Source organism: Myotis myotis, unplaced genomic scaffold (assembly GCF_014108235.1).
Source record: "Myotis myotis isolate mMyoMyo1 unplaced genomic scaffold, mMyoMyo1.p scaffold_m19_p_26, whole genome shotgun sequence".
Classification (NCBI taxonomy): Eukaryota; Metazoa; Chordata; class Mammalia; order Chiroptera; family Vespertilionidae; genus Myotis; species Myotis myotis.
The window spans coordinates 3580324-3604167 of record NW_023416331.1 but is presented as its reverse complement, the minus strand read 5'-3'; the positions used below and the strand labels follow the sequence as shown (position 1 = coordinate 3604167).

The 23844-nt window shown below is 61.1% G+C and overlaps 1 protein-coding gene across 1 annotated transcript; it reads left to right on the top strand.

Annotated features, from left to right (window-relative positions):
- The first annotated feature begins 11 nt into the window (after positions 1–11).
- On the top strand, positions 12–9920 carry LOC118679577. Its single transcript, XM_036356471.1, has 5 exons — positions 12–1183; positions 2266–2485; positions 3176–3460; positions 6576–8121; positions 8360–9920. The coding sequence occupies exons 1-4, from the start codon at positions 738–740 to the stop codon at positions 6603–6605; spliced, it is 981 nt and encodes a 326-aa protein (XP_036212364.1). The 5' UTR covers positions 12–737; the 3' UTR covers positions 6606–8121; positions 8360–9920.
- Positions 9921–23844: the final 13924 nt, after the last annotated feature.

Genomic DNA, 23844 nt, shown 5'->3' with positions numbered 1-23844 from the left:
GCAGGTGAGCACTGGCTGCGTGCGGAGAGGCCCCGTGGGCTGGGCAGGGCGCCTGGGCCTTCCTCCCTCAGGGCTCAGCCTCCCAGGGCCGGGCCCTCCAGCAACGGGGACCTCGCAGGGCCTGTTTCCACATTTAAGCAGGCGGACTGGCCAGAAGCCTGGTAGAGCCTCTTCCCTTGGCCTTGTTTCCTGTGCTCCTCAAAGCCCTGGTGCTCAGACCAGCCCTGGGGGACAGGCAAGAGCAGTGTGAGGCTGGCGGGGCCCAGAGGAGGCAAGTGTCCCCTGAGGGGGCAGGAGGTCATGCTGGGGGCAGAGGTGTCCTGGAGGAGAGCACCTGCAGGGCGGCCCCCACAGGGCAGAGGTCTACGGAGTGGGCTCGGGGCCTAGCGCCCTCCCCCAGCACCACCCTGCCCCGCGCCGGTGCGGGTGAAGCTGCAGGCGTGGGGGTTGGCACCGAGATGCGAGATGGGAGAAGACAGCCTGGGCTATCCCGCCTGTGGGTGGTGGCTGGTGCCCTCTGTCCTCCCATCCGCTGGAAACGGTGGGTAAATTGATGAAGGACCCAGAGGAAAACGAGCCCATCTTCCCCTTTCTGTTTTGCAATGAAAGGCTTTCCCTCCACTGTGTTTTTGTCTTAAGCTGGGGAGGGAGCTAGCACAGACCTTGGCTCCCTTTCTGTGAAGCTGGAGAGCAGGAGAGATCAAAACACCAGATAACAAGAGGCCCGCTCTTCCTTTATGGTCCGGAGCTGGGCCAAAGGCCCCAGGGCATCCTCAGACGCCCAGACCCAGACCCGGCTCTGCAGATCCCGGCTCTGCACCCTCGGGGCCCTGGAGGTGCTGGGACCTCTTCCTTTATGGTCCGGAGCTGGGCCAAAGGCCCCAGGGCATCCTCAGATGCCCAGACCCAGACCCGGCTCTGCAGATCCCGGCTCTGCACCCTCGGGGCCCTGGAGGTGCTGGGACCGCCCCGGGCAGGTCCTAGGGTGTCTTTGGGTGGGAGCCCTTGAGGGGCTTTGGTTTCTCTGCCCAATACCTTCCCAGCGCTCACGGGGCCACAGACCCGTCTCCTCAGTGACAAGCAGCCTCTCGGCCTGGTGGGCCCCGATGAAGAAGGGGGTGCTGGCGGGGGAGGTGTCCACCCAGGAGCTCCAGGCCGCCTTCCGGAGTCAGCTCAGGAAAAGGTAAACACGGCCATTTGTCACTGGCGATCACAGGAACTGCAGCAGCAGCTGTTCCCTTAATTAAAACACCATTGACTTTGAGCCTCAAAAAAAGCCCTTCGTTGAGGCAGGTGTGTGGACTCAGATCCATTATCCTGTCGGCGCCCCAGAGGGAAGGGCAGGGAGTGGGGGTGCCGAGCCGGCCCAGCTCTTCAAAACGGCCCTCTCGGCAGCCAGGCCAGCTCTCCACCCGGCACCAGAGAACGCTCTAGAGACAGAGGGTCTGGCGAGGGCCCCACCATCACCAGGGGACAGGCAGAGGGCCTGGGTGGGGCATTGCCGCCCAGTGCTGCAGGGGCAGCGTGCGGTGGGGGACCCAGTGTCCTCAGGACCCTCTCTGCCTTTTCTGGCTGGACCTCGGGTGAATTGCTTTATCCCAACAGCAGGGAAAGTTATTAAGAAATAAATTATTAAAATTAGCCAGAGGAGGCAAGTGTCCCCTGAGGGGCAGGAGGCACATATAGAAGGCGCACGTGCTAGTAAGGCACACGTGATAGCATTATGGCACACACAGTAAGTTACATATAGCCCCTGATCCTCACAGCCACCACACATGTGGGTATGTTGTTAATCCCTGTATAGGGGGGAAACTGAGGCACAGGGAACTCAGGGAGGTGGGGAAGCCGGGGTTTGAACCCAGACAGCCCAGCTCCAGAGCCCATGTCCTCAGCCCTGCTCTTCCTTCCTCCAAAGAACAGAAGGGGAAGCCATGCTCAGATCTGCTGTGGCTTTGCTGGAACAGAATAAAACCACCATGGTCCTGAGGAAGGGGCCTAGAGGCCCCTCTCGCCTCCTCTGGTCTCCCCCCTCTGCCTAGGTCACGCCTTGCTGCCCTCACTCACGAGCCCCACGCCTGCCTCTGAGCCTCTGCACTTGCTGTTCCGCCCACTCCGCCCAGCTCCCGCCTCTCCAGACCACGTGCCTGTTGGAGGTGCAGCTCCCTGACCCGCACAGCCTCCAGGGCCCAGCCTCCTTTCGCTCCTAACATTCCATCTACAAGATGTGCTACATTTTCACTTCCTTGCTTGTACTTCCCCCTGCAGGCTACCAGCCTGTTTCCTGTCTCCCTCAAGAGTCCCCGTCCCACTGCCCCGGGCAGCGCTGGCCCCGGGGGAAACCGGCTGGACTGCCCGAGAAGGTGGAGCTCGCAGGCAGAGAAGCAGAGGGAACGGAACGGCCTTCCCAGACCAGGTGTGGGTGTCCCACGTGGGACACTCGTGCTGGCCGGGAAGCCCTCTGACATGTGACTTCTCTGCAGCCCAGGTGAGGGAGAAAGGCAGGGAGGAGATTTCACAAGATGGATGGGGGTTTCTTACTGCCAAACGGGGGGGGGGGGGGGGGGGCGGCAGGCCATGGCAGAGGCCCCGTGAAGTGATCCTTTCAACCTCACAGGGGTGCGTGAGCATGGCGTGGGGAGCAGTGCTGGAGCGGGAGGAGCTGCGGGCTCAGAGAAGGAAGGGCAGAGAGGCATCCCTGGGGATTACAGCCCAATTTCCACTCGCTTCTGTTTGCTGAGGAGACAGGGGAAAGTACAGTAATTTTCTTCAATGAAAACAGGCAACAGAATTCCCTTTGCCGCGTTCCCTTTGCAATTAAGCCCTTCTCTGCAAATGAAGTGATTTGGATTTCATGGGGACTAATTTAAGCACAGTGGAAGGGCCGCTGAACTTTCTGATTGCACACACCAGCGCATGCAAACCCCCCACGCAGCAGAGCCAGGCTGGGAGGTGGCCCTGTGTGGGGCGGCCCCAGGGGCGGGCTGAGGAGCCCCGGGTGGGAGTCCACCTGGGCCCCCAAGTCCATCTGTGGACTCTCCCTCTTCCCCGCGTGAGCCTCCACCCCAGCCTCCCGCGTGTAGAGGTGGGCCTGGCCCTGGGCAGGTCCACAGCCCTCTGACACCCTTGGCACCTCCTGAGCTAATGGTGCCACGCTGTCTGCCCTCCTGTCGTCCAGAGCTGCCGGCCAGCCCTCTCCACTGAACGGGCCACCCGTGACTGCTCGACCAATGGAATGGGGCCAGTTCGGAACCAGGGTCTCAGAGGCCTTGTCACTTCCGCTCTCATCCCTGGGGCCAGGTCCACCAAGGAAAGAGGAAACAGCTGCCCAGCTGCCTTGTGGGGAGAAGGACGCCCGCCAGCCCCCAGCTGTGCCCGCATCCCAGCTGGCATGCACTGTCCCCGCCCAGCCTGGCCCAAAGGGGGAATCATGAGTCACACAACACACGGTTGTGTTAAGCCAGTAAGTCCGTATTGTTATTAAATTTTTAATTTGAGGTAGTTTACAACTCACAGAAGATGCAAAACTGTGGGGATTTCTCGTGTACCCTTCACCCAGCTCCCCGCAGTGACGACATCCCAAATAACCGCAGCATAGTACCGTGATGGCGAACCTTCTGAGCTCGGAGTGTCAGCATTTTGAAAAACCCTAACTTAACTCTGGTGCCGTGTCACATATAGAAATTTTTTGATATTTGCAACCATAGTAAAGCAAAGATTTATATTTTTGATATTTATTTTATATTTTTAAATGCCATTTAACAAAGGAAAATCAACCAAAAAAATGAGTTTGTGTGTCACCTCCGACACGTGTGTCCTAGGTTCGCCATCACTGGATAGTATCAAAACCCGGAACCCTCACAACATTATTAACTCAGGCACAGACGTTATTGAGGCTTTATCAATTTTAGTGCACTTCCTGGTGTGTGTGTGTGTGTGTGTGTGTGTGTGTGTGTGTGTGTTTCTATGGGATTTTATCACAAAGCCACAGAGTTTCAGGGCCGTCTGTTCCTTGTAACATGACTGACACCGGGACGGATGAGGTCCCGGAGTGTGTATCACTCAGCATTTCTCAGTTAAAAGTGACAGAAACAGCTCAGACAGACTCAGCGCCAGGTGGCCCACTGGCTCACGTAAATCAATGAACTGAGAGGCAGGGGCTCGGGCCAGGGCAGCCGCATCCAGGGGCGGCACATGCGGGGCTGGATGCCGGCCGCTGTTCTCAGAGGGCTCTGAGGACGCCGGGGGGCGGGGGTGTGGGGGGGGCACCTGCAGGCCCGTCAGAGGGTAGAGCAGGGGTCAGAACGGAACCGGGGCCTCCCTGCACCGCAGAGCAGGGGTGGGGCCCCGAGGTGGAGGAGAGAGGAAAGCCTAGCTCTCAGAGACGCAGCCAAGCCCGGGGCGCCGGCCCCAGCGCAGGAAGTGGAAGGACGTGCCACGCTACACTCAGAGATGGGCGGTGTGGTGGGAACGCGTGGTCTGAGGGACAGGGCAGCTCATTTGCAGAGCAGTCACTGAGGCCATTTGCCAAAACTCCTGGCACAAGGAAAGTTAGACTTCCCCACTCTGAACCCAGCGGGGCCAGGGCCCGGCTTTAGCCCGTGGGATGGGAGTGGGAGTGGCAAGTGGCTTTTGAGGCAGAAACAGGAGGAGCCGGGACGCCTTGCCTCCTCCCCTGCCGTGGCGTGATGCCCCAGCCGGGTCCCAGAGCGGCCATGGCCGGGCCCCGCACCCAGCTGGCCCACCGTGCGGCAGTGTGAGCAAGAAACCCACCTGTGCTGACCTAAGCCACCAGGACTCTGGCATGTTTGTCACTGGAGCAGCTGAGTGACTCAGGTAGACAGCGGGAAGACGGGCACGAGTCCTCCGCACTCCAGCATCAGACCTGGAGGCTGGGAATGGACTGGGCGGCTCAGGGGGCTGGGGGGCTGCCCAGGCCTGGGATGTTGGCGCCGTGCTAAGGCCGCACCCAGTGGGCTCGGTAGTGAGCACCTGGGTCTCCCCGCCATGCAGTCACTGCACAGACGGGGCCTGGGGTCCCCTGGTGAGAAGAATAGAGCAAAGCAGGCAGCAAGGAGCCTTGCCCCACGTGGTCGTCCCGGGCCCACCCCCCACAGCCACCCAGGAGGCATCTGGGGTGTTTAGAGTGGAGGTGAAACCAGACACAGGGGTCCGAGGCCGCCTGTCACCACTTGAGCCACACTAAGCAGAAACGGGGTTGAGTCCTATAGGAGTGCTTACCCCAATACTGCCGGCAGCACGGAGAGCAGGCGCTCACCTGGAAATCCTGCTCTGACCCCCTTGCCAATGGCTGATTGCACACGCGAGGGGGAAGACAGCTACGTGCAGCTGCGAGCTGCAGTGTGACAGGGAAAGGGGAGGGAGGGCCTGCAGCCCGGCCTTCAGGAGCCAGAGCCCGATGACAAGGTGGCTAATCTGTGATGTTACAGACAGCTCAGCCCGGGCCTGGGACCGGAGGATGGTCAGCGCTCCTCAGAAAAACTCCCGGGGGGGCCAGGGTCCGGGCACAGCCACCAAATCAGCGTGTCCTGTCCTCGGTCTGTTCTCAGAATTCATTTCTTTTCTGAGACATGTACCCATCAGGCATCTTATGTTTTTACAGCCTCATTCCATCCTCCAGTGTGCCAGGGTCTGTAAGGAAATCTCTTGTCTATAGTTAGTAAGGTGAGTAATTATTACACAGCTGCGGCTCTGTTCTTACTAGGTGCCCTCCCTCCCCCACTGGCATGTCCCCGTTGATATTATCATCTCATACCTATGAGATTAGTTTTACCTGGAAGGTGGGTTGAGCTGTATTAGTCCTGGCCTGTTAGGGAGGGAGCTGGCTGGCCAGCCTGGACGCAGGCGTGGGGGAGGGGCCTGCGGGGCCCGGCTGGGTCAGAGGCTGTTTAAACAGCAGCCAGAGGAGGAGAGGCATGTGTGTCCTGCAGTGTCCCATCCCCACGGGACACGTGCACGAGTGGCTGCTGAGCCCAGGCCCTCTTGGGGCACAGAGTCCCAGGATCACACGGGTCCTGCCGGTGGCTGGACAAGGCTGCTGAGCAGCCAGAGAGGGAAGAGTGTGTGTGAGTGTGTGAGTGTGTGTGTGTGTGTGTGTGTGAGTGTGTGTGTGTGTGAGTGTGTGTGTGTGTGAGTGTGTGTGTGAGTGTGTGTGTGTGTGTGTGAGTGTGTGTGTGTAGGTGTGTGTGTGAGTGTGTGTGTAGGTGTGTGAGTGTGTGTGTGTGAGTGTGAGTGTGTGTGTGTGTGAGTGTGTGTGTGTGTGAGTGTGTGTGTGAGGTGGTGTGTGTGTGAGTGTGTGTGTGTAGGTGTGTGTGTGAGTGTGTGTGTAGGTGTGTGAGTGTGTGTGTGTGTGAGTGTGAGTGTGTGTGTAGGTGTGTGTGTGAGTGTGTGTGTGTGTGAGTGTGTGTGTAGGTGTGTGTGTGAGTGTGTGTGTGTGTGTGTGTGTGGCCTGCACACTCCCGCACACGCCGGTGCTCCGGCCTCCCAGTGAGGGCAGCGGGCTTCCTCCGAGACAAACACGCTCCACGTTCTTTATCAAATTTGCGGATGCCACACAGCTGGGGGATGATGGCAAATGTGCCAGATGACGGCTGGGATCTGAGGAGAAGCTGACAGGCTGGAGCGATGGGCTGGATCTAATGAGATGAAACTTAACAGGGACAAACGTGTGTATTTCCCTCTATGTGTTTGTTCGTGCCCTGCCTCCAAGCCTGGGGAGATGCGGGGGACCAGCCGCTCACAGGAGGAAGGCAGTGAACTGCCCGCATGGCCCTCGGGGCCCAGACCTGGGGGTGGGCAGGGCGGGCTGAGGGGTGATGGCTGTGCCTGGAGCAGCAACGGGAGGTGGTCTGGCTTCATGGAGCTCCTGCAGCCCCAGGTGGAGGCAGGTCCTGGGAGTCAGCGCTGAGGCGGGAACTTTCAGGCACTCAAGCCCAGCCCCCGACAAGGTCCGCCCAGGAAAGGCCAGGATCCTGGGCAGCCTCTCGCTTTAGACACGTCCCAGCAAGACTCAGGCCTGGGCCTCCGAGACCCCGCCCCCAAAGAGGCGGGGGGACACACAGGTCAGCTCTGCCAAGAACTCTCTCCACTCTGCACCCCACGCGGACAGGCCGGGGCTCGGAGTTCCAGCAGCTTGGCTGAGGGTGGGAGTGAGAGACTCGCTCCCTCTGACAGGCACCCCAGTCCCTCTGAGGGCCTCGTGAAGGAGGCCTCGGGGAGACAACCCTCGGCTCTGCGGAAAGGAAGGCCTCGCTGTTTTGAGTCTCAGGCTGCCTCGGAGCTAATGAGCCTCCCGTCACTGGAGGTATGTAAGCAGGGACTGCATGGGCACCCAGCATGGATCCTGCACGGGGTGGATAAAGGAGCCCAGTGGGTTGGAAGGTTTGCCCTGCACCGAAATGGTGCAACATTAGGCAAGCTTTCGGCCGGAGCTTGGCAACATTCCACCCGTGGGAGTCCTGACTGGAGCCGCTCCCTGGGGTTCAGGAGTTAGACGGAGAAATGGAAGAGCTTGTGGTGGCAGCCAGGGCTGAGGGTGCCTGGCATGCCCAAGGGCACTGTGCCTTGGGGGGTGGCCGGGGTCATCAAAGGTCGGGGAGAGTCCGTCCCCCTCACACAGCCACGGCTCCTCATCCCGCATGTGGCCTGGTGCTCCAGGGAAGGCTGGGGTGCAGGAGGCCCCTCATGCCTGTCCTGCCCTTGTCCTTCGAGAGGCAATCAAGTCTGCTCGCCCAGCTCACCTCTCAGCACTGCCGAGGCCCCATGGAAGCTGGTATTCACGGGCCAGCCCGGCCTGGCCTGCAAGAGGATGTCACCCCTGCCAAAGGCCCCGCATCCTGCCGACGGCCAGCACGAGAGCAGGTCCAAGCCTCCTCTCAAAGTGGGGCCCTGCCAGGCAAGTGGGGGCATCCACCTGCCTGGAGGGGACAGGAGCAGCAGGCACCCTCCCCACTGTGTCACCACCACAGGTTCACCACATCGCAGACAGCCCCGTCACCCCCTCCCCTCCTTCCCTCTCCCTGTTGGAAGGAATGCTCCTCCCTACCCTTGCTGTGCCCGGAGGGCTTCCTGGAGGAGGAGTGAATTCCCACCGGGCCAGGGAAGGTATGTGTTTCTGTGGGCAGCAGGGCCTGGCAGGGAGTTGAAAACAAGCTGGAGAGGGGGCCAAGCGGGGGGGGGGGGGGTGGAAATGAGGGGCCTGCGACTTCCTGCCTGTGTGGCACACTAGATGACACTCTTCCTCTGAGCCTCGGGTCCCCGTCTGTGTGATGGGATGACACAGGTCTCAGCCTCACAGGTGTTGAAAGGATTGAACAACACAATGCACCTGGTACATCGACAGGTGATGGTGAGGATGATGATGATGAAGAAAATGTGTGACTCCAGAGGGTATGACTATGAATAAACAGGTGGATGTAACCAGCATTCAGACTTCAGCTCACTTCAAAGAACTTTTCTAAGAGGCAGAAGCATCTCTGCCTGGAGCAGGCTGCTCCGCGAGGTGGTGAGCCCCCTGTCCTCAGAAGCATGCAAGCACCAAGGCCCTGTGGAGAGGTGCCTGTGCAGGGAGGGGAAGGCTCCAGGGAGCGTGAGGGTGGCCAGCAGGGGGCAGCAGCGCAGCAGGGGAGAAGGGAGGTAGCCCGCCAACCTCCCCACCAGCTCTGGGGACAGAATGGCTCTGGGCCAGGCTGCCTTGCTTCGGGGCAGAGAGGAGCCCCGGCCACGGGTTCTGGCCCAGACTGAGGCATGCCGTGCGGGGTCAGGCCCAAGTCCTGACACCCGGGAGCTGGGCTGGGGGACAGGAAAGGAGGGCTCCGAGGCTTCAAGTGAGGAACCCCAACGCTGAGCACGCGGTTGGCCTGAGGGGCTCTGGGCAGACAGGAGAGGCCAGTGAGCGGTGCCGCATCCCAGGAGACAAAGGCACAGGCCCCAGGAGATGCTCTGGCACCTGCTGGGAGAGCCACCGGCCAGCAGCGTCCAGGAGGAGCCTGGGCTTCAGGCTCCTGGGCCACAGGGAAGGTTCCCTGACAAAACCAAACCAGAGCAAACAATGAAACCTCTCCTAGGAGGAGGCCTGACACCCACCATTACTCACTCCTGTAGCTTAACCCCCCGTCCTGTCCTAACGCAAGCCCCTCAGAGCCTCCAGGAGCAGATCTGCCACAGGAAAGAGAGAGAATGCAGAGCGTCCGGTGGAGAAAATGTGAGGAGGCCGAGTTGGGGGGAGGGGGCTGGGTGCCCAGGCTTTACCTTTGGCCAAGGGCCAGCTCTAAGGACAATGCGGGGGTGGGGAGCCATTCCTGTGTGCAGGGAGCAACACTGGACAGGACAGGCCCACCCTCCACCCAAAGACAACATTCACATATGCAAACCCCCCCACATATGTGTAAACCTGTGCACACGTGCATGTGTGAGAAAGTACACACACAAACAAGCACCCACCACGCTCACCCTCCGGGTGCTGCACATGACATGGAACCCAGGAAAAGAAGACTGGGCCCAGGTGACCCCAGAGGAGGCAGGGAGCTGCCACCACTGCTCCTCCCAGCAGGCGCCAGGCATTGCCCTGAGCTGCACCACCCCCCCTTCCGCCCCCAGGAAATGCTTTCTGACTTAGGGTCCGTGCCACCGCCTCCAGTGAACATGTATGGAGAGTCTGCAGGAAGCTGCGGGAGCCCTGGAACACCTGAGGGGTGGAGAGATAAACCGCTCATGGAGGATATGCTTCTCACGTTCACATCTGCCCCCAGCGTCCTCAGCCCACCCCACCTGCACGCCGCACCTGCACAGCACATCTGCCCGGCTCACCTGCACAGCGCACCTGCACAGCACACCTGCACGACACACCTGCACAGCGCACCTGCCCAGCTCACCTGCACGACACACCTGCACAGCGCACCTGCACAGCACATCACAGCGCACCTGCCCAGCTCACCTGCACAGCGCACCTGCACAGCCCACCTGCCCAGCGCACCTGCACAGCGCACCTGCACAGCGCACCTGCACAGCGCACCTGCACAGCACACCTGCACAGCGCACCTGCACAGCACACCTGCACAGCACACCTGCCCAGCTCACCTGCACAGCGCACCTGCACAGCACACCTGCACGACACACCTGCACAGCGCACCTGCACGACACACCTGCACAGCGCACCTGCACAGCACACCTGCACAGCGCACCTGCACAGCGCACCTGCACAGCACACCTGCACGACACACCTGCACAGCGCACCTGCACGACACACCTGCACAGCGCACCTGCACAGCACACCTGCACAGCGCACCTGCACAGCACACCTGCACAGCACACCTGCACAGCACACCTGCACGACACACCTGCACAGCGCACCTGCACGACACACCTGCACAGCGCACCTGCACAGCACACCTGCACAGCGCACCTGCACAGCACATCACAGCACACCTGCACAGCTCACCTGCACAGCGCACCTGCCCAGCTCACCTGCACAGCGCACCTGCCCAGCTCTTTCCTGGACCGTAGCTGGGCAAGGCCTCCTACTTGGTGCTTCTGTCCGCAGACTTGGGGCCTCTTCTTTTCCTTTCCTTTCTTGTTTCTTTTAAAGTGTAGTAAAATATTGTTCCCTCCTTTTCAGGTAAGTTTCCTTTTTTATAAAAGTAACACATGGAGGTAATTTATGATAAAGAGCAGCTGGCGCCGCCCCACCCCCAGGCCTGCTCTCCCTCCATGGCCATTGTCTGCTCAGTGCGATTTATGCATAACGTGTATATACTGCAGATTCGTGATTTTCCGTTCTAGGGTTTACCGACTGACTTATTATAGAAGATTAGAATTTAACTTCCCGTTAAGATTCAACTACCCATCGCCCACTTCCCCTCCCCGACCCTGCCTCGGTACTTACACCTTTTATTAAATCACCACCCCTGTTTACATTACTGCTCCGACATGTTACTATCATTCCAGGTGAGTCATACAGTGTCTCGGCATTAGATTTACTTCCTATAAAACGTTCTTTGGTGCTTGTCTGTTTCCTGAGCTTTCTGTGTGCCGTCGTCGCCCGCCCAGGCTCTCTGACCGGACTTTCCGCCTCCTCCGGAGCCGGTCCACCCCTCTGGTGATCCGACCAGACCTGAGGGCTCTCCGGGCCTGAAGGACCTTTGGCGCTGGCCACCCTCCCAGATGGAGTCCCTGCTGGCCAGGTGCCTTGTCACTCTCCTCCTTGGGCTGTGTCCTCATTTCGGTGAGGGTCACCTTTGAGAGCTTTCTGACTAAGGCTGCCTGGGGGTTAGGTCTTTTTTTAGGTGAGTCTGTGCTTTTAGCAGCTACGTGAGAGGGATGAAGCGGGAGGAGCGGGCAGCCCCGATGCCAGGCTGGCTTAGAGGTGATGGAGAACTCACCCCGTAGTGGCCCACCAGCTCAGGCTTGAGTTCCTGGTTGAAGGTCTTGCCGACACGCCCAACACGCTGCCACCCTCTCCGGCAGGACAGTCGCGTCCCACAGGTGCAAGGTGGTCACGTCCTGCAGGTGCGAGTTCACCACGTCTGGCTTCCCCGTGGCAGGGCCTCCCAGCCTGGCACAGGCACAAGGAGAGCTGCTTCCTCGCCTGCGGGGCGCGGGCGGGTGCCGCACAGCTGCAGCAGCTGCTCACGGGTGCTGAGGCCGCTGGTGGAGAGCCAGGCCGCAGTAGGAGAACGAGGGGAAGGTCCGCTTCTGCTCCACTCCTGCCATCTTGCCGGTTCTTGGGAAAGGACAGGTCTTTTGACACCTTTGTGGTAGACAGCTGACGGCCACCAAAAGCCACTCTCCTCCCTCCACGTGCTGCCTGGGAGTGGCTGCCTCGCTGGCTGTGTCTCTCACCTTCCCCAACAGCTAAGCGTGGCCTGGGGCAAGAGCCTGTCCCTGGAACACGGGGGATAGTGGTGCGTGCCCCTCCGGACCTGGCCATGGGCCCCCCTCCTTCTTTCTGCCGGAGCCTGGGCTTGTGAGGCAGCCTTGCCCTTGCAGGCTGCGGCCTCTCCTGCCCAGATGCAGACACGGCACAGTGCCAGCCCTGGCTCCGCAGGGGAGGGCTGTGGGCCTCCCGCTCCTCCGTCAGGTGTGCTTGCTGGTGTCAGACCTCCCCGCTCTCCTGGAACCCTGGCTGCAGACCCTCCCCAAAGCAGAGGGGGCGGGGCATCCTTGGTCACCACTGTGTGTCTCTCCATCTCCCAAAGCTGTGTCTCCTGCGGTCCCCTCCTCGCCTGTTCTCTCTGTCCTGTGGGCACACAGCTGTGACCCGAGGCAAAGGTCCACTCCACTGTGTGGATTAAATGGAAGCGCATCTCTGATTCGTTTTTATAAATCACAGTAAAGGACCAGTGCATGTAATTCGTGCACAGGTAGGGTCCCTAGGCCTGGCCAGCGATCAGGGCCAATTGGAGCCTCTGGCTGCTGGCCAGGGCCTCCCTTCCCCGGCTGCCAGCTGCCAGTTGGGGCCTTCCTTCATCATGCACCACCCCCTGGTGGTCAGCGCACATCATGGCGAGCTATCTGTCTCCCAGTCAAACTCCCATGGGGACAATTTGCATATTAGGCTTTTATATCTATAACTAGAGGCCCAATGCACAAAATTTGTGCAAGAGTAGGCCTTCCTTCTCCCAGCTGCCGGGACCAGCTTCCCTCTGGCACCTGGCACCTGGGCTTCCTTCTGGCCACTGGCAGGCACCCAGGACCCCAGCTTTCCTCATAGCCCTGGCTTTGTCCAGAAGGTCATCTGGAAGGATGTCTGGAAGGATGTCTGTTCTAATTAGCATATTATGCTTTTATTATTATAGACTAGAGGCCCGGTGCACAAAAATTTGTGCACTCGGGGGGGATAGGGGTCCCTCAGCCTGGCCTGTGCCCTCTCGCAGTCTGGGATCCCTCGGGAGATAATGACCTGCTGACTTAGGCCTGCTCCCAGGTGGCAGAGGGCAGGCCCAATCCCTAGGTGCAGCCCCTGGTCGGGCTCAGAGCAGGGCCGATTGGGGAGTTGGGGAACCAACCCTGTCATGCACAGAGCAGGGCGGATCGGGAGGTTGCGATGCCACCCTCAGTCACGCTCAGGGTAGGGCCAATTGGGGGGTTGGGGCACCGTCCCCTGTCACACTCAAGGCAGGGTTGATGGGCAGGTTGCAGTGCCACCCCCTGTCACGCACAGAGCAGGGCCAATCAGGGGGTTGGGGCGCTGCCCCCTGTCACTCACAGAGCAGGGCCCATCAGGGGGGTTGGGGCTCCGTACCCTGTCAGGCACAGAGCAGGGTCGATCAGGGGGTTGGGGAGCTCCCCCTGTCACTCACAGAGTAGGGCCGATAGGGGAGTTGGGGCACCGCCCCCTGTCACACACAGAGCAGGGTGGATCAGGGGGTTGGGGCGCCGTACCCTGTCACACTCAGGGCAGGGCTGATGGGGAGGTTATGGCTCTACCCCGTCACACACAGAGCAGGGCCCGTGGAGGGGAGGGGGGGGTTGGGGCGCCGCACCCTGTCACACACAGAGGAGGGCCGATCAGGGGCTTGGGGCACCGCAGCCTGTCACACACAGAGCTGCAGGGCAATCAGGGGGTTGGGGAGCTCCCCCCTATCAGGCACAGAGCGGGGCTGATCAGGGGGTTCGGGCGCCTTCCCCTGTCACGAACAGAGCAGGGCGGATAGGGAGGTTGTGGCCCCGCCCCCTGTCACACACAGAGCCGCAGGGTGATCAGGGGGTTTGGGCGCTGCCCCCTGTCACGCTGATCCCAGTGCTGGGAGGCATATTACCCTTTTACTATATAGGATAGAGGCCTGGTGCATGGGTAGGGGCCAGCTGGTTTGCCCTAAAGGGTGTCCTGGATCAGGGTGGGGGTCCCCACTGGGGTGCCTGGCCAGCCTGGATGAGGGGATAATGGCTGTTTGCAGCTGGTCACACACCCTTCAGGGTGGGGGTCCCCACTGGGGTGCCTGGCCAGTCTGGGTGAGGGGCTGAGGGCTGTTTTCAGGCTGGCGGGTGACTGAAGCTCCCAACCGCTCCTTTTTTTCTTTTTTTTTTATTCTGGGCCAGCTTTAGCTCTGAGGCTCCAGCTGTGAGGCCTCCGCTGCTGAAAGCAGGTTTCTGGCCTTTGTTTACCTTCTGTATTTGAAACAATGTTGCGATCCTGCTGGCTTAATGCCGGTGGACAAAAGCAGGTTTCTGGGGTTTTGTTTAGCTTCTATATTTGTAACATAGTTGCTTAGAGTTGCAGCTCAGAGGCCGGCAGCGGCAGGTGGGGAACGTTGGAGTCCTCCATCACTGAAGCAAGCAAGCCTCATGTTCGCTTTAAGCTGCCTGGCTGCTGGCCGCCATCTTGGCTGGCAGTTAATTTGCATATAGCCCTGATTAGCCAATGGGAAGGGTAGTGGTCGTACACTAATTACCATGTTTCTCTTTTATTAGATAGGATAATAAAAGTATAATATGCAAATCAACCGAACAGCAGAACAACCATCCAGATGACCTTCAGGATGACCATGAAATGACACACACTGGTGCCAGGCCAGCCAAGGTGGGTGCGATGCGATTGGTTGGGGGGCCCTGTCATCACCCCACGATTGCTCCTCAGAGGGAAGCCCAGGCCACCCTCTGCGGGGCAATCGATGGGGGGTTGCTCCATGATTGATCGCCCCCAAAGAGGGAGGCTCAGGCTACTGGCCAGCAGGGTGATCAATTGGGAGGGGAGGGCCTCCATGATCACCCCACAGAGGGAGGCCCAGGCCATTGGCCAGCAATACTGTGGCAGGTGTGCCGGGCCGGCCAGCTATCACCCCACAGAGGGAGACCCAGGCCAGCCAAGAGATCACACCCCTCGCCTGTTGCCTACCAAGGGAGGCGACCGGTGGTGGGGAGGGGGGCAGCGCCACACAGATGGCAAACAGTGGCAGCAGCAGGGGTGGGGCCAGCTGCTGGCAGCTGGGGAAGGAAAGCCCCAATAGGTCCTGATCGTCAGCCAGGCCTAGGGACCCTACCCGAGGGGTCCCAGATTGCAGACCAGACTGAGGGACACCCCCACATGCACGATTTCATGCACCGGACCTCTAGTCTATAAATAAGATCCAGCCCAGGGCCTGGTAGGTGGCAGGTGCCGCGTGGCTGATGATGAAGGAAAGACCAGGAGGCAGGGTCCTCTCCCCTCCAACAGCTCACAGCCTGGGTGGGTGGAGGCTGCAGGGAGGGAAGGGAGAGCAAGTATACCGACAGCTTCCTGCATCCGAACTCAGAAAGGGGCAGAATGCTGGGCGGGAGAGCAGAGGGGTGAGGGGCCACATGGGGGCTGCACAGAATACGAGTGGTGCCAGGGGTGAGGGAGCGGCACCCTCCTGTGGGTGCCAGTGGGAGGCTGAGAGTCCAGACCTGCCCACCTCAGGGGGCTCCACCACAGCCGGGGGTGGGGATAGGGGCGAGGGGAGAGGTGTGTGAGGAGGGCTGTGCCTTAGGGAGCCCGGGGTGCAGAGACGCTAGGGCAGAGGTCTGCAGGGGGCTCAGATCCCACAGCTCCAACACCAGTGGCCCTGCGCTGGGCAGTGCAGCCAGCAAGCGCCCCCCTCCAGTGGGCAGCGGCCAGAGACCAAGACGGTGCCCAGCAGAGCTGGACCTGCCCTTGATGGGGTTCTCACCCTGGCTTGGCCATTTACTGGCTGTGGAGTCCCGGCCTAGTTACTTACCGTCCCTGCAAGTCCTCCCCCCTGTAACACGGGAATAAGGCCAAACCCGACCCCTCCACTGTCTGCACCCCGGTCACCTCCAGCCTCGCTTGCTGCCCCTGCTTCCGCCTTTGACCCCGGGCCGACTCCGCGGCTGCGCAAGCTGAGCGGTCGGTGGCAGAGGGTCCCACACTCAGAAGGGCTGCACCTGGTTTAACGCTCTGCTGTCGCCATCCTGAAGTTCTTCATCATTTTATTTATTTTTTTAATATGTATTTATTGATTTCAGAGAGGAAGGGAGAGAGAGAGAGAGAAACATCAATGCTGAGAGGGAATCATTGATCAGCTGCCTCCTGCACGCCCCTACTGGGGATCGAGCCCACAACCCGGGCATGTGCCCTTGACTGGAATGGAACCCAGGACCCTTCAGTCCCCAGGCCAATGCTCTATCCACTCAGCCAAACCAGCTGGGGCGTCTTCATCATTTTAGAACAGGGTCCCACCATTTCATTTTGCACTGGGCCCTGCAATTACGTAACCGGTCCCGTCCCCAACAGTCAGTCCCCCGCTCAGTAACGAAAGCAATCCTGTTAAAACTGAAGTCAGACCACATTCCTCCTGGGATTAGAATTGGCTTCTATCCACCCAAAGTAGAAGCCAAAGTGTCTCTCCCTCCCCCACCCCCCCTCCCCCACCCACACACACACTTCTGACCACTGACCACATTTCCTACCACTCTCCCCTCCTCCCTCTGCTTGTCCTCCTCCTTCCTGCCCCAGGGCCTTTGCACTGCCCTGCCTCTCCAGGGCATCCTCTGCCCCACCGTTTCCACTGCTACAATCTTACCTCAGTGAGGCCTTTCTGAACCTCCTGTTTAAAATGGGAACTCCCAATACCCCCAGCCTTCCCCACTCTGCTTTTGCTCCAGCACTCACCACCATCTACCCTCTGCTTGGTTCGCCTGTTCTAACTCTGTCCCCAGGTAACGTGCGGATTCTTGTCAACTGTGTTCCCTGCTGAGGCCCCACTGCCCAGATCTGTGCCTGCACAAAGGAGCTCAGCAAACTTGTGCGGCACGAACAGCTGATGGAACAAGAACCCCACGGGCTCCCCGCGAGCCTCTGATGGGCGACAGGCACAGAGCACTTAGTGTAGCGCACAGTAGGTGCTCAGAAAAGAGGCGCTCCTCCCTGGGCGGGGGGGGGGGGGGCTCCCAGTGAGTGCGGCAGGGAGCATTCACATCCTGTGTGACACAAAAGTGAGGCCCGAGCTGCAGGGAGGGCGGCAGATGACCTGCAGGAAGCCAGGGAAGCGGACCTCACCTGCAGTTCAGTCTAGATCAGCCCCACCCCGCTCGGGCCCTCCCTCCCATCAGGTCAGCGGGGCTGCCCTTCCCGCATGGCCCTGGGGCACCAGGGCTGCCCAGCAGGGAGGGTGGCCTGGCTGCTCAGTCCCAGGCCTGCTTTGCTCGGCCTCGCAGAAGGGCTGGAAAGGGCACGAGGCGCAAAGGCCAGAGCCCAGGGACTGTGCCACCCAGGCCTGCACGTAGGCCCAGGCCCTGCCCCGTCTGCCTGGAGGGGCAGGCAGTGGTGGCCAGCGAGGCTGAAGCAGGGCAAGAGGGGACGGAGAAAGCTGGCAGGGCCCTGTGGGGTCCTCGTGGCCAGGTCCTAACTACGTCCAGCTGCTGCAGCCCCCCCAGGGACCCCCAGAATCTCAGTGTCCCCGGGGCTTCTCCGGTGGCAGTCAGAAGCCAAGCCCCCACTTCTTCATCTGTGGAGCCGGATAACAGCACTGCCCACAGGCGGCCGGGACTGCAGCTGGCGGTTCATGGTGGGGCCGCGCCCAGCACACCAGGGCTCCCCGCCCCCTGACCTCCGATCCTCCTAGCGCCCTCACTGCTGCAGCCCCCGGGCCTCAGGGAACAACTCCCTGACCACCCACCTCCCAGGCCCTGCCCACACGGAAGGCTGTCAGGCACAGGCGGGCAGGCCGAGGATGGACGGCCACTCCAGCCCCACGGACCCAGCTCAGCAGAACCAGGGCAGCCATAATGGGCTGGCGGCCCCCAGGTGCAACTAACTTCATTTTCTGCCAAATAAAATGAGCGCCTGCATTGGCTCACACTCACTCATTCAATTACCTTCTTGGCCCTGAAGGACTCGCAGAGAAACAGGCATAACTAAGAGGCGTCAGCAGCCCCAGGCAGTCATCCCCGCCCATCGCCCAGGCCCAGCCCCGACCTTCCTGCAGGCACAGGCCCGCGGGCGAGTGTCTCAGTCCCCCAGTAGATCCTCCCTGGCTCCCACCGCCCACCTCTGACAGTCAGTCTCCAGCCCGTCAGCAGGTCTGGGTCCCGCTGGCCCCACCTGCCCGGCTGGGCTCTCTGGGAGCCTCGCCCTCTGCAGGCCTCTGGTTCCTCGTCTGTGAAATGAAGGAAAAGTCTGTGTGAGCTGGCAAGTGCTGCTCTTGCAAGAGGCTGCGGTCCTGGCTCCGGGGTCAAAATGTGAGCATTCCCGAAAGGGAGGAGAGACGAGGGTCCCCTCTCCACCTGCCCCTCCCACCCCTCTGCAGCCGCCTCAAGATTCCAGGAATGCCACGGCTCCTGTGCCTCCATGCCATCGAGATGCCATTCCCCTCACTGTTCCCTCCATGCCCTTCTCTGCCTGGGGCTCCTATGCACCTTCACACACTCGGCCTGAGCTTGGCTGGTGAAGCAAATACGGCGAAACTCAAACTACGCGTTAACTCCAGGTGTGGGATGTGCAAGTGCTCGTTATAGCCCCCCGCAGGCTTAAAGTTTCTCTCAGTAAAGCCGTTCACAATAAACCGGGGCTCTAAACGCTGGAGACACTGGCCCCTGGCCCCTGGGGTCCGGTCCCTGGGGAAGGGGCCTGGCATGGGTGTTTCCAGGGCCCCAGATCCTGAGGACCAAGGACACTCAGGCTCAGGCCAGGTTCCCTGGGGAGCCCAGACGAGCCCACGCAGAGGGGCCCCAAAGACTCTGCCACTGCCCAGGAGGGGGTGCCCATGGCTGACCTGCCCCCGCTCCATGGGGCACCCGCTCAGTCCCCAGGCCACGGCCCACGGTGCTGATGTCATCCCAGCCCTGGTCCCACCCAGTGGAAGGGTGAGGCTGCCTGGGAGCCCCACCCCTGGGGAGCCTGAAGCCCAGCCCCCTCCCCCCGCCCCCCAGGCAGGAGGGCTAACCTCTCCCTCCTCAGCTCCCAGGCACCTCTATGTGCCTCTGTGGCTCCTGAGGGTCCTCATGGGGGAGGGGGGGGGACGAGGACAGTCCAGGCTCAAACACTGAGGGCCTGGACCTGAATTCAGGTTGGAAAGCCTAGCCCCGTGGTCCCTCCCTGACTGGGCCATCCCATCACTGAGGCCGTGCTACCCATTTGTAATGACAACAGCCAGTGTGTGGAGGCCTGTGGCGGACACTGTGCTGAATGCGTTTCACCTGCGTCCTGTCACTGAAATGGCACGATAACCCTGACATGACCCCGCTTCATAGATGAGGAAACTGAGGCTCAGTGAGATTAACATGCTTGTCCAAGGTCACTCCCCGGGAAGTGGCAGCCGTGCAGCTCTGAGGAAGTCCTTTCCCCTCCACAGCCTCCCCGGTCTCTCCTCTCCTGTCTGATGGAAAGAGGCAGCAGGCGTCCTCTGGGCCCGTCCGCTCGGACGTGCGGGGAGTTCATTTCTCTCTGGTCGCTGTCCAGCCCCCGATTCCCACCAGCACCTGGCTAGCGTGCCGGGGGCTCCGGACGATGCTCCCAGGACTGGTGGGTGACGTCTGCGGCCTCCCAGTCCAGGGAGCCCCGCTGACTGTACCATCTCCCCCGGCACAGTCTCCTCAGATTCTGGGGTTCCCTGGGGCAGGTGGAGGCCAAGGAGTGGGAAGTGGCTTCTATGCATGGCCTGGGGCCCCTTCTCCCCAGGGGGAGCCAACAGGAGCCCAGTCAGACCCTGGCCAGGATCCAGGCTAGAAGTTCCCAGGTGGGGTCAGGAACTGGGGGCTCTGCTGGGGAGCCGCCAGTCTCCTCTGACTGTGAGGGGCTGGACAGCGACCTCCGCCGCTTGCACTCCATCCTGGCTTTCTAGGGAGGGAGGAGGTGGCCGAGCCCCAGATGGTCTAGGGCAGGGGTGGGCAAACTTTTTGACTCGAGGGCCACAATGGGTTCTTAAACTGGACCAGAGGGCCGGAACAAAAGCATGGATGGAGTGTTTGTGTGAACTAATATAAATTCAAAGTAAACATCATTACATTAAAGGGTACGGTCTTTTTTTTTTTTAGTTTTATTCATTTCAAACGGGCCAGATCCGGCCCGCGGGCCGTACTTTGCCCACGGCTGGTCTAGGGCCATGGTCGGCAAACTGCGGCTCGCGAGCCACGTGCAGCTCTTTGGCCCCTTGAGTGTGGCTCTTCCTAAGCCTTAGGAGTACCCTAATTAAGTTAATAACAATGTACCTACCTCTATAGTTTAAGTTTAAAATATTTGGCTCTCAAAAGAAATTTCAATCGTACTATTGATATTTGGCTCTGTTGACTAATGAGTTTGCCGGCCACTGGTCTAGGGCATTGCCATCCAGGGAGGCCCTGGGCCACTCAGGGGAAACTGGGGATGTAGGTGGGTGAGTACAATGCCAGTGTGTGGAGTCCTGTGGCGGACACTGGTCAACCATCTCTGGGAGCTTGCTGTGGGCACCCAAGGCTTGTGTGAGGTCCCTCAGTGCCCAAGGCTCTGGGCAGAACCCTGTCCCCTGCCCTCCCCAGAGCCCCCATTCCCAAAGACCCACTAATTAGGACACAGCTGTTCAGCCCCAAATGCTCCCCTGAGAGAGGCACTCACACCACACTTGAATGAATACTTGTACAAGTACACACTCATGCTGGTGCATGCATACACACTCACACTTGTGCACCCATCTGCATTCACACTCGTGCACCCATCCGCACTCGACACTGTTACACACACCCACACTCACGCTGGGGCACACATGCGCGCTCACACATGGCTGGACACAGCAGCATGAGAACAGGGAGTATCAGCAAAAAAACAGTAACGAGAATGTGAGAGAGAGGAAAGAAAAACCAGAAACAGAAAGGACAGCAGAAGAAATAAGGACCAGGCAGGAAAGGAGGGAGACAGAGAAGTGTGGGTGCGACAAGACAGGGTGCGCTCCCCCTCCGCCTCGCACCTTCACTCAGCTCTTGGAGGCCCTCGCACGGCAAGGCCAGGGAAGGCGGTGTGCCCCGCTGGGGCCCCACGAGGGGAGGAGGGCGGCCACGCTGTGTCCCAAGGGAAGGGAGTGATGACATGTCCTGGAACTGTCGTCTGGAAACCTGGGTGTGAGGCAGCTGGGGGAGGGAGTGGCTGAGAAGAGCTTCCTGTGGGCCCTGGAAAAGAAGGGTGGCCTCCTTCCCCTGCCCTCACCCCCCTCCCCTTCCCCCCTAGTCCTGGGAAAGTCCTGGGAGCCCTAGAACCACCACTGGCTGAGCCGGGACCCTCGGGGTGCGGAGGGGCTGGGCCTCCACCTGAGCCGGGTGGCAGAGAGGGGCTGAGCCGGGCCCGGACTCCCGCACCCCTGGTTGCCAAAGCCGCAGCAGGGCGAGGGTGGGAGGGGAGGCCGGGAGCCCAGGCTGAGTTCACACACCAGCGGCGCTGGGAGCCTGGCTGCTGTGCCACGCGCTGGGGACCCTGTCCTTGAGGAAGGGAAGCGGCAAGGAGCAGATAGCGGCCCTGGGATGCCGCTGCGTCTGGGACAACTGCTGCTAAGCAAGGTGCTGGGGCAGACGGCAGAGACCAGGGTGGCTTCTCGGAGGAGGTGATGCGTGAGCTGGCATCTGAAGGGCCAAGAGGAGTTAGCCAGCTGGAGAGGTGAGGCCAGGCGTCCCGCGCAGAAGGGACGGCAAGTGCACAGGCCCGTGCAAGGTGTGGCTGGACCTCGGGGGCGGGGCGGGGCTCGCCTCGGGAGGGCTTTGGGCCGTATTCTGGGGACAAGGAGGCACTGGAGCGTACTAAGCAGGGAAGTGAGGTGACCTGAATTGTTCCTAAGCATCCCTCTGGGAGAAGGGATTGGGGGGGGGGAGGGGCGGGGGTGCAGGGAGGCTGCTGTGAGGAGTCCTCGGTGTGGGAGATGGAGGTGGTGGCTACGGCAGTGGCTGTGCAGATGGATGTGGTGACGAATAAACTGCCCAGAAGGCAGCAGTGAAGGGGAAGGCCCTAGGCGGTCAGTCAGGCTGGGGTGGGAGAGGCGAAGGGGAGCCCCAGGGGGGCTAGCCCCGCCCTCCCCCCAGTGGCTGGCGTGTGCTCATGAGCCCCAGCCGTTTCCTGCCTCCAAGTGGCGGCGTCTCAGAGCTGGTCTGGAATGTTCTGTCCACAGAAGAGCCAAGCTGGTCAGGGTGATCTCCGGGTGGAGGGAGGGGCCAGGCCCGGGCGGGCGGGCAGCTGTCCCGGGGCCGAGGTGGGGCCGAGGTGGGCCCAGGACGAGGCTGTGGAAAGAGGCTTCGCAGCAGGCACCTTGCAGACAAAGCCGAGCTTCGGGAAGTGACCATGGAGGGAGCTTGGCCTCGGCCAGGAAGCAGAAACAAAGTGGCCTTTTCGATTGCGTACCAGGAAATGCCAGGTCACGGCCGCGGCCGCGGGTCTGTGTGTTATTTATGTCTCCGATCACATATCAGGCCCCAAACTGCTGCTAATGAATGGAGACGAAGTCAGTGTGGCGTCTGGCTCTTTACAACAACAAACCAAAAACAGAAACCAGGTCCTGGCACGTGCCTGACCCTCCAGGCCCTGCCCCGGCTCAGCCCCTCTCTGCCACCCAGCTCAGGTGGAGGCCGGGCCCCTCCGCACCCCGAGGGTCCCGGCTCAGCCAGTGGTGGTTCTAGGGCTCCCAGGACTTTCCCAGGACTAGGGGGGAAGGGGAGGGGGGTGAGGGCAGGGGAAGGAGGCCACCCTTCTTTTCCAGGGCCAGGTAACCTGAGCTGGAGCTTCGCATAGGGCTGGGCCGTGCCAGGGACCAAGCAGGCAGGAGGCTCTGGGCAGCCTGGTGAAATGCGACCTTCCCGCCCTGGCTGGGGGGGGGGGGGGGGGGGGGGGATCCTCCACACACTTTAAACCGGGCCTCGGGACACCAGGACCCGCGCTCACGCCTGCAGGCGCGGCCCTGTCTGGGTGTGGGGAGGACTTGAGGTGGGGCGGGATGTATGCCACAGGAAGGGCAGCGGGGCAGTGGGCGGGCAGGCCCCTTGCTGTGGCTGTCCCAGGACACCTTGTACTTTGCTGCTAAGACATCTGTTGAGCAGCTTGTGCTGTGCCAGGCCCGGAGTGGGTGCAGGCACGCTGAGCAGACAGGGGCCAGGAGACCTGGGTGCTCGCCCAGCGCTCACCACCGGCTCCTCTGCTCGGTGAAGGGCATGGAGGCCGAGGCTGCCTGTGGAGCGAGCTCTCCTCGGACACGGGAGAGGCCAAGAGGGGAGGGGGTGGCAGTGTGGCTCGGAGCTGGAGGACAGTCCAGGCCCCGTGAGCCAACAGGCGGAGAAAGCGAGGGCCCGGGAGTGGGCGGGGGAGGGGGGTGCTCAGAGTCAGAGGCTGGACCAGACCTGGGGGCTAAAGGCGGCTGAGCCCCGAGACTGCTGCTGAGCTCTGGGGGCTGAGCGCCACACAGAGAAGCAGGAGGGGACAGCTGGGCCCAGGCCGGGGCACCGGTGCCAGGGGCCCCGCAGCCACAGGGCAGGGTAGTTGAGTTTCCTGAAGGGCAGACTTCAGACCCTCCAGCACGTGGTCCAGGTTCACCCAGGCCTGAGCTGTCCCGTGACAAACCCCTGTCCTTGGCCTCTGCTCCAGCTGTCCCTGCACGGGCACAGACGTGAACTGACCAAGGCTGACCCTCAGCCTGCCCCCACCCACTGCCCTTCCCCTCAGACCACAGTCACCTGGAGTCACCCACTGATGCCGCCTCCGTCTGCTCTCCTCGAAGCCGAGAGCTCCCAGCACACACCTGGCCCATCTGTCACCCCCACCCTCGCTGCCTGCACGCTCCAGCCCGAGTCCTCCCCATCGCTGCCTCGGGGCCTCTGCGGGCTCTCCCTTACCCAGACCACTCTTTCACCCTCCCCCAAACCCAACGTGGGTGCTGCTCCCTCCAGAAAGCCCTGCTGCTCCCCGAT

What these genes read in the sequence shown, in the direction of transcription:
- LOC118679577 (XM_036356471.1), top strand. Translation starts at nt 738, where the DNA reads ATGGTCCGGAGCTGGGCCAAAGGCCCCAGGGCATCCTCAGACGCCCAG. An exon ending in CGGAGTCAGCTCAGGAAAAG is followed by an intron (nt 1,184 to 2,265) that starts GTAAACACGGCC and finishes TTCCCCCTGCAG; the next exon opens with GCTACCAGCCTGTTTCCTGT. An exon ending in GTGACTTCTCTGCAGCCCAG is followed by an intron (nt 2,486 to 3,175) that starts GTGAGGGAGAAA and finishes CCTGTCGTCCAG; the next exon opens with AGCTGCCGGCCAGCCCTCTC.